Genomic DNA, 10278 nt, shown 5'->3' with positions numbered 1-10278 from the left:
AAACAAACAGTAAAAAGAAAGTAATGATTAGAAAAAGCAAACAGTAAAAGAAAACCAAATATTTATTAAATACAAAATCACATCGCTAAATGCAATAATGCAAGTGATAAAATACCAGTAAAGTAAAATAACAGTGAAGTGAAAGGATATTTACTGGTAGTTGTGATTGTGGCTCACATCTTCCTCTGGTTTTACGTCCAGTAACGGCTTGAACGCCCTCTATGGGTCGAGGATCGGCTTCCTATCCAGTTTTCTTATAAACTGCTAATCGGACCTTTGCTTCAATTAACCAACGAATGTCAGAAGGAATGCCATTGATCATTAACAAACGCAATCGTTCACAACGAGCTTTGTAAATTTTCCTGAGGGCATTCTGAGGGAGAGAAGGAAAATGCTTATGGAGTTTATGTTGTATTTCTTCCATGTTTGATTTTGGGGTTTCAGTTATTGTGGGAAACTGAAGATACCGACTTAAGAAGTCACGGAGTACCGTTATCCGCCATTTATATGGGAAAATAAATCAAAACACACCAAAATCAAATTTGCAAAATCAAATCAAGCGTGAAAGCGAGCAAAAAGAAGCACACAATATAAAAGGAAAATGAACTTACATTCGTCCTCTCATTGAGTTAACCTCAAGCTCCATTTGAAATTCATATATGCCACTCTCTACTGTTCTAAGTTGTCCCTCTAGATCCTCAACATAGGACACGAATTCTGGTGGTTGCAGATCCCAAAGTGGATGTGATTTACAGCTTTGTATCAGGCCTCTTAAGTGAAATTTTATACGCCGAAATCTTTTAAGATGTGCGAACAGGTATTTTCTCATTGAGGTGCTCATGATGTAAAATGAAAATTGATGAGAGAATGTACAACTATCAAACAAACACGCTTACACAAGAAAAACAATGTTAAAAAAAAAACTATGTACAGTGCATCAATCTAAGGAAAAAAAAAAGTCAAACAACGAAACGGTAAAATAATAGTAAAACAAAAAAAAATCATTAAAAACTTAATCAAGAACTGGTGGGTCATCCAAATTAATTTCGGTGTCCTCGTCACGTGGGTGATGTTCCAGATATGGTTTTAATCTTTGACCATTAACTTTAAATGTGACACCATTATTTGGATTCTCAATTTCTATGGCCCCATATGAATATACATTTTTTACAACAAATGGGCCACTCCATTTTGACTTTAACTTTCCTGGAAATAAATGAAAACGAGAATTATAAAGCAACATTTTTTGACCAATCTCAAATGTTTTTCGAAAAATTCTTTTATCATGAAATGCTTTTGTTCTTGCCTTAATAATTCTTGAATTTTCATATGCATCATTCCTTAATTCCTCAAGTTCATTCAATTGCAATTTTCGCACATTACCAGCATCAACCAAATTTGAATTAAAAGCTTTAATAGCCCAAAGTGATTTATGTTCAAGTTCAACAGGTAAATGACAAGGTTTACCATAAATTAACCGATAGGGTGACATTCCTAATGATGTTTTAAATGCAGTGCGGTAAGCCCAAAGTGCATCATTAAGTCTAAGAGACCAATCTTTTCGGTTTGGGTTAACCGTTTTTTCCAAAATTTGTTTTATCTCCCTATTTGCTAATTCAACTTGACCATTTGTTTGAGGATGATAAGGGGTAGCAATTTTATGTGTAATTCCATATTTCTTCATTAAAGACTCAAATGACTTATTACAAAAATGCTTACCTCCATCACTGATAATGGCTCGAGGGATTCCAAATCGACTTAAAATGTTTTCTCTTAAAAATTTAATCACAGTTTTACTGTCATTATTTCGACAAGAAATTGCTTCAATCCATTTTGAGACATAATCAACTACAACTAATATATACACAAATCCAAAAGATGATGGAAATGGACCCATGAAATCAATTCCCCAACAGTCAAATATTTCAATTTCAAGTATGGGATTTAAGGGCATCATGTTTCTTTTTGTAATTGATCCCAATTTTTGACATTTTTCACAACTTTTGCAAAATTCATATGTGTCTTTAAACATGGTAGGCCAATAAAATCCACACTGCAAAAGTTTAGCAGTAGTTTTTCTTGAAGAAAAGTGACCACCACATGCTTCAGAATGACAAAAATTAATGACACTACTTACCTCATTATCAGGAATACATCGCCGAAAAATTTGATCTGGGCAATATTTGAACAAATAAGGATCATCCCAATAAAATTTCTTTACTTCAACAAAAAATTTCTTCTTCTCTTGAGCATTCCATTGCAAAGGCATTTTACCTGTAACAAGAAAATTAACAATATTAGCATACCATGGCATTGAAGTAACAGAAAATAAAAATTCATCAGGGAAAGAATCATTTATGGGTGTTATATCATTGTAGAATTCGGATGTGAGTCTTGATAGATGATCAGCAACAATATTTTCAGCACCCTTTTTATCTTTGATGGTAAGGTTAAATTCTTGTAGTAACAAAATCCAACGAATTAGTCTCGGTTTGGCATCCTGTTTACTCGTCAAATATCTCACAGTAGCATGGTCAGTAAACACAACAGATTTAGAGCCAAGCAAATATGAACAGAATTTGTTTAATGCAAATACCACAGCAAGTAATTCTTTTTTAGTTGTAGAATAATTCATTTGAGCACTATCCAAAGTCTTGCTCGCATAATAAATCACAAAAGGCTTACCATCCCTTCTTTGTCCTAAAACAGCACCAACAGTAAAATCACTTGCATCACATATTAATTCAAATGGCAAAGACCAATCAGGAGATTGCATAATAGGTGCAGATGTTAAAAGACAAATTATTTTTTCAAAAGATTTTTGGCAATCATCATTCCATTCAAACGGTGCATCTTTTAATAAGAGGTTACAAAGTGGTTTAGATATGGCACTAAAGTTTTTTATAAACCTCCTATAAAATCCAGCATGTCCTAAAAAGGATCGCACATCTCTAACTGTTTTTGGTTGTGGCAATTTAGATATGACTTCGATTTTTGCTTTGTCAACTTCAATTCCTTTAATAGAAACAACATGACCCAAAACAATTCCAGAAGTAACCATGTAGTGACATTTTTCCCAATTCAACACAAGTTCTTTTTCAACACATCTTTTTAAAACTTTCTCCAAATTATCAAGGCAATCATCAAAAGAATTCCCAAACACAGTCAAATCATCCATAAAGACCTCTAAACAATGTTCAACCATATCACAAAAAATGCTTAACATACATCTTTGAAATGTTGCAGGAGCATTACAAAGCCCAAATGGCATTCTTTTAAATGCAAATGTTCCAAAAGGACATGTGAATGTGGTCTTTTCTTGGTCCTCAAGTGCTATAGGAATTTGATAATAACCTGAATATCCATCTAAAAAACAGTAGTAGGGATGTCCTGCTACTCTTTCTAAGATTTGGTCAAGGAATGGTAATGGAAAATGATCTTTTCTAGTGGCTTCATTTAATTTTCTATAATCAATGCACATGCGCCAACTAGATGTAATTCGTGTTGGAATTAATTCACCTTTTTCATTTTTAACAACAGTGATTCCAGATTTTTTAGGCACTACTTGTGTAGGACTTACCCACTTACTATCAGAAATAGGATAGATAATTCCCACATCAAGTAATTTAAGGACTTCTGTTTTGACTACCTCTTTCATGTGTGGGTTTAATCTTCTTTGAGGTTGTTGACATATTTTAGCATTTTCTTCCAAATTAATTCTATGTGTGCAGATTAAGGGATTAATGCCTTTAATGTCATTTAAAGTCCATCCTATTGCATTTTTATGCTTTTTAAGAACAGTTAGTAACTTACCTTCTTGGTCGCTTGTTAAAGTAGAAGAAATCACAACAGGATAAGTTTGTTCTTCTCCAAGAAAAGCATATTTCAATCCTTCAGGCAAAGGTTTCAATTCCATTTTAGGTGCTTCTTGTTGTTCTGTCTTTTCAATACTTCCAAGCTCCTCAAATTTTGGCTCGTCATCATAATTTTGCGAAGTCTGCATAGAATCAAGCAACGAATTTATATTAGAAATATCAAGTTCAAGTTGCTTATTTGACTCAATTGAATTAACTAAACAAACATTAGAAAGTTCAGAAAAATCCTCTTTTTGAATATTTTCCTCGATACAAGATTCAAACAATTCCTTTTGTTCATCAGTATCATCTTCATTCTCATTTTCTTCATTAGGTTGCCTGCACATGTTGAAAACATTCAATTCCAAAGTCATATTCCCAAAGGATAAATTCATTAAACCATTCCTATAATTAATCAAAGCATTAGCAGTTGCTAAAAATGGTCGACCTAAAATTACAGGAATTGGTTTGTAATTATTCACAACAGGTTCAGTTTCCAAGACAATAAAATCCACAGGATAAATAAATTTATCAACTTGTACTAAAACATCTTCCACTATTCCTTTTGGTACTTTAACGGATCTATCGGCAAGCAAAAGTGTAGCTGAAGTTGATTTTAACTCACCAAGATTAAGTTGAAGATAAACTGAATATGGAAGCAAATTAACACTAGCACCAAGATCTAGTAAAGCATGCTCAATTCTGTGGTTACCAATAATACAAGAAATGGTAGGACAACCAGGATCTTTATATTTCAACTTATTATTAGTAGACAGAATTGTACTTACCTGTTCGGCCATGAAAGCACTCTTTCTTACCTTCAATTTCCTCTTAACAGTGCACAAGTCCTTTAAAAATTTGGCATATGAAGGAACCTGCTTGATTGCATCTAATAGAGGAATGTTAACTTTCACTTGCTTAAAGATTTCATAAATTTCAGAAGAGTGGTTTGATTTCTTTGATTTATTCAATGCATGCGGAAATGGTGGTTCAGGTGGAACACTAGTTATTTCTTCACTAGGTGTAAGTTCATTTAGTCCTTCCTTACCCTTTGAATTTTTATCATTTTCATAAGGTTCAGGCATAGGTCTATCAACAACCTTACCACTACGAAGAGTTATAACTGACTTGACTTGGTCTGTGGGTGAATTTTGTTGAATTTTAGGATTTGGTTGTGGTTGGGCTGGAAATTTTCCTTTTTCTTGAATGGTGAGTGCAGAAGCAATTTTAGCAAAAGTATCTTTCAAATCAGAAAAAGTTTGTGCATTTTGATTGTTAATAACATCTTGCTTTCTGATGAATGAATGCATTGTGTCCTCCAGATTTTTCCAAGGTGGTGGAACATATGGTGCATAAGGCTGAGGATTTTGAAAATTTTGTGGAGGTGGTGCTTGTGAAGATTGTGCATTATTATTATTCCTCCAACTAAAATTCGGATGATTTTTCCAACCAGGATTATAAGTCTGTGAATATGGGTTTGGTTTATTGAAAGTGTTAATGACATTAGCTTGATCATTTAGACATTCTTTAAGTGCAGGCAAAGTGGGACACTCTTGAGTGAAATGATCATTCGAATTACATATGTTACATGCAATTTCTTGAACAGATTTTACTTGATCACTCTTTTTATGCTCCAAAGCTTCAACTTTCCTAACTAGGGATGCAAATTTTGCTTGTAAATCATGATCTTCCCTAAGGTTATGGATTCCTCCACTAGATGGAGATGATTGTTGCTTATTTGTCAATTCAAAAGTTCCAACAGTATCCCAATGTTGTGCATTTTCAGCTAATTGGTCAAGGTAATCTAGTGCATCTTCAGGATTTTTATCCCTAAATTCACCATTACACATCATTTCAACAACCTGTCTACTTTGGGGTATTAAGCCTTCGTAGAAATAAGTGACCAATCGCCAAGTTTCAAAACCATGATGTGGGCATATGTTAAGCAACTCTTTAAACCTATCCCAACATTGGTATAATGTTTCTCCATTTTTTTGAGTGAAAGAAGTGATTTGCCTTTTAAAAGAATTTGTTCTATGAGGTGGAAAGAATTTTTTCAAAAACTGTTCTTGCATGTTATTCCAAGTTCTTACTGATCTAGATCTAAGGTTTTGTAGCCAAGTTTTAGCTTTATCTTTTAATGAAAAAGGAAAAAGCTTTAATCTAATTATGTTCATGCTACAATTTTGGTCCGTGTATGTATTACAAACTTCCTCAAAATCTCTTAGATGCAAGTACGGATTCTCAGATTCTAAACCATGAAATGTTGGTAAAAGTTGGATAATACCTGATTTAAAATTGAATCGAGATGCTTCTGGAGGAAATAATATACACGACGGTGCTCCGGTTCTGGTTGGATTCATGTAGTCTCTCAGAGTCCTTGGTTGATTCTGATCATGCCCATGTTGAGATTGGTTGTCTCCCTGATCAATTTGAGGATTAAGTTCGCCCAAAACGTTTTCGCCTTCATTCTCATCCATGATTGGTGGTGGAGATTGAGATCTACGAATTAACCTGCCACTTGAAGATCGAGACCAATGTCTCATGCAAGGGTTATGTTATAAAGATAATATTTACACAAATTGATAACAAAATAAAATAAAAAAATAAATAAGCAAATAATATAAGTATACAAAAGAAAATTAAATAACAAAAATGGTGGTTGAACCCACCAACAAAGTAATAAATAAATAAATAAATAAATGCAAAATATAAAAAAAATGGTGGTTGAACCCACCAATTAAAAAAATAAAAAATGCAAAATTAAATAAATACTGAAAATTAAATAACTGAAAATAAAAGTTAAGGGTTAGTAGTTAGTTTGGTGGTTAAACCCACCAATAAAGCAAAAAATAAAAATAAATAAATACGAAATAAAATAAATGCAGAAAATTAAATAACTGAAATTAAATAAAAGTTAGGAGTTAACAGTTAGTAAGTTAAGAGTTAGTAATTAGAGTTAGTAGTTAAAGTTAGTTTGGTCCAAAATAAGTCCAAATATGTCCAAATATGTCCAAAGTATGTCCAAATATGTCCAAAGTATGTCCAAATATGTCCAAGTCTTGATTATGTTGAGGAATTTCGTCTAGGGATTCTATTGCAAATTATTTTTAATTTTATGGTCAAACTGTAATTTTTAAAAGTTTAGAATTAGCAATTTGGGATGAAAGTGAAACAATTGAAAGATATCGGGGTCCGAACGTAATTACCAGAAGATTGGGCTGGAAACGGAAATTGTTGGGGTGAAACTAGAATTATGAAAGATATGGGGACAAAAGAGAATTTAAGAAAAGAAAAAGGGGGTAAACGAAATTTTACATATAAGAGAAAAATAAAAAACGGAAAAACAAACCAAATAAAAAAACTTTTCCCCGGCAACGGCGCCAAAAACATGACACAACTTAAAAGTAAATTTTAACTCCCAAGTATAAGAGTGTCTTGTTGTATTATAACTCGGTGAGTCCGAGGTCGATCCACAGAGAAAAGATTTAATTAGTTTATTTTATTTTATCTAAAAATTGAAATTAAAACTTGAATATAAACAACTTAATTTAAATGAAACTATGGAATTGAACTAGTTAAGGTTATGGATCCACTCTTAGAAATAAATAAAACTTAATAAATTCTTTTTGCCAATTTGTTTTAGATTTATTACCCAAAAGATTAATTATACAAATTATTATTATTTTCCCTTTAATTTTATGATAAATTAAGTATTTATTGTGCCAAAATTTAATTTGTCTACAATAAGTCAAAATACCATTTCACCATGCCTTATATTAAGATCTTAAGAATTTATTGTGCCAAATTCATTTGTTTGTCTACAATAAATCAAATTTTCAAAATATAAAACATGTATAAAATTAAATAGAAAATAATTTAATTTATAAAATTAAACATAGAATTTGATTAAATCATATTTATTTCTTAAGAGTTTCACCTTCCCCTAACTAATATTATTTAGTTAAGCATAATTAAAATAAAAAGAAGTAGTAAAATTGAATTACTTATAATTAAAAGAAATAAAAACAACTAAAATTAGAAATAAAACTAATTTTATTAATGAAAATAATTATACAAAATATTAAAAACACACCTGGAAATCAAGATTACAAGGAGATGGAGAGAATTTGAGAAGACGAGAGTTGTAGAGAGATGATTAAAACATAAAAATGAGGCCTTATTTATAGAAAAATAAATTCATAATCTAGTGCTTTGCGGTCCATCATAGGCTTCATGCATGTGCTCCTCACAACCCTTAGATCAAGATCCAATGGCTGGTCAAACTTCAAAAGTCAACATCACACATGGCATCATTTGACTCGTCCAATTTGCCCAAAGAACGGTTGAGATTTGGCGGGTTAATGGGTGGATCGGGTCGACCCGAATACAAAGATTCGGATCCTCCAACTTGCTTCACCAACCATTGCCACGTGGCACAATCATGGCCATTGAATCATGAACGGTTGAGATTTAGTCAAGATTGCCAGTTATCCCATGCACTCATATCTATTGTAAGCTCATTTCATCATCCAATCAGTGCTCGGTCAACAGAAAAAGTCAACTTTTTTTAAACAAGCCAAATTTTAAGATGATCTTGACTGATCTTAAGGTTTTCGGACCTCCAGAATCCAAATTTGACTTCCGTTTATTTGTTTGGAGCCTCGAAGTACGTGAAATTAATAATTTTCCTAATAAACACATAAAAATATACAAAATTAAATATATTTAAAACATAATTAATAATTCATAATATATTACATAAACACAAATATAAATTATAACATAAGCATAAAATAACATATTATCGCTTGATAATTAAACAATTTTTAATACTAATCAACACACACTAATTTTTTAAAACTATTTCTTTAATTTTTATCAATGTTTATACATTAGATTTGAAAATGTAACACATATTTTACTTTTATATTAAAATAATCAATTAATTACCAAAACACTAAGGATAACTAATTCAAAACAATAATTTTTATAACTACACATCAATTAAGCTATAACATCCTCATAGTAATAAAATTGTTTGGTCCTAATAATATGACTATAGAGAAGTTTTATTGTGTGTATTGCGCGACATTTACCTGATGGATGAATCGTAGACAAGACCACAAAGTAATGCAATTTTAAACACTAAATAAAACAAAGAGATTTATGCTATGTTCACTTAAAATGAAGTAGAAGTGAGGAGGGTAGATTCCTCTCATTCCAATTTTTACTTACATGAGTAATGATACAGCCACAAATTCTTGTATAAATTTATCTTTCACAAACTGATGTGGCATTAATTTATTGGTTGAATTAAATATCTCTTGGCGCACATGATTTATTTTTGTTATTTTATAATTTTATTCAACCAATGAATTAATGCCACATCAGTTTATATAAGATAAGTTTGTACAAGAGTTTGTGGCTCTATCATCACTCTTACTTACATATTTTAAGAGATGAGTGGGAATCACACTCCGTGGGCCCCACTTATTTTTAGAGTTGGGGAATGAAATTCCCACTTTCATGGAGGGAAGTGGGAGTGAGAACTTTTACCTTTTTATCTTTATTTAATTAAATTTAATTAAGTAAAATAAGTAATATCATATTTATTTAAATAATATTACTATATTATTTTTAAAGTACATTTAAAAATAATAATAATATTAAACTTATTTAAATATAATATTATTTTAGTTAAAAATAATAATTTACATTGATTCCAACTTAAAATTACTTAAAAATAATATTATTATATTTATAGAGAATTATTAATATTATTATATAGATATAATAATAATATTAATAGGATCGAAGGATGGATGTGTTTTCGAAATAATTCTTTATTGATTGCTTTAGATAAAAACAAATTGGATCGCGGTTGTTCAAATTTTAAATTCAGTTACCAACTTTCGATTAAGTAGATTTGCTTTGGATCGCGGTTGGTCAGGTTTTATATTTATTAAATTAGTACGTGGCGTTGTTAAACCAGATCGATGCAGAAGGGAATCTACCTTTGGACCCAGATCTGACTTAGAACAGATCAATAGCCCGCACGTTCGGGTTTCCAGCCGATATACCAACTTAATTTTGCTTTACCAAATAATAATTAAGTTCTTTAAACGCGGTTGTCAGATTTTAAACAATTTACCAAATCTTTATTAAATTCTTTAGCAAGCCTAGCAACACATACATCTAAAGGCTTGGGTACAAACACAGTACCAGATCCGGTTCCCGGAAATGGTGCTCTGAAGGAATGGAGGGAGAAGAGAAGATTTTACAACTGAGGATCGAGATCTGGTCTCTTTGCCTCAGAGGAACGTACAATTTATATGGCAGATCTGATACAGATCAGTCTGCAGAGCATGCATAGAAAGCTTTAAAAGACTGAAATTTAAATGCTTTAAATGTAAATTGCGGA

The 10278-nt window shown here is 31.5% G+C and overlaps 1 protein-coding gene and 1 non-coding gene across 3 annotated transcripts; one reads left to right on the top strand and one right to left on the bottom strand.

Moving 5' to 3' along the window:
• Positions 1 to 1008: 1008 nt before the first annotated feature.
• LOC127899394 (uncharacterized) lies at positions 1009 to 7418 on the bottom strand. 2 transcript variants are annotated; one of them, XM_052432763.1, is made up of 2 exons: positions 3814 to 7418; positions 1009 to 2700 (listed from the first exon to the last, which is right to left on the bottom strand). In XM_052432763.1, the coding sequence occupies exons 1-2, from the start codon at positions 6398 to 6400 to the stop codon at positions 1013 to 1015; spliced, it is 4275 nt and encodes a 1424-aa protein (XP_052288723.1). In that variant the 5' UTR covers positions 6401 to 7418; the 3' UTR covers positions 1009 to 1012. The 2 variants fall into 2 exon arrangements, with proteins under 2 accessions (XP_052288723.1, XP_052288726.1); XM_052432766.1 differs by having other exon boundaries at positions 1009 to 2274.
• On the top strand, positions 5775 to 5883 carry LOC112497421 (small nucleolar RNA R71). The gene has a single exon (XR_003064217.2). It is a non-coding gene; the product is annotated as a small nucleolar RNA R71 (small nucleolar RNA).
• Positions 7419 to 10278: the final 2860 nt, after the last annotated feature.

Source organism: Citrus sinensis, chromosome 2 (genome assembly GCF_022201045.2).
Source record: "Citrus sinensis cultivar Valencia sweet orange chromosome 2, DVS_A1.0, whole genome shotgun sequence".
NCBI lineage: Eukaryota > Viridiplantae > Streptophyta > Magnoliopsida > Sapindales > Rutaceae > Citrus > Citrus sinensis.
The sequence above is the reverse complement of the archived record's forward strand: the minus strand, read 5'-3'. Positions and strand labels throughout refer to the sequence as shown.

What these genes read in the sequence shown, in the direction of transcription:
- LOC127899394 (XM_052432763.1), bottom strand. Translation starts at nt 6,400, where the DNA reads ATGAGACATTGGTCTCGATCTTCAAGTGGCAGGTTAATTCGTAGATCT. An exon ending in TTTAACAAGCGACCAAGAAG is followed by an intron (nt 2,701 to 3,813) that starts GTAAGTTACTAA and finishes GTGCTGTTTTAG; the next exon opens with GACAAAGAAGGGATGGTAAG.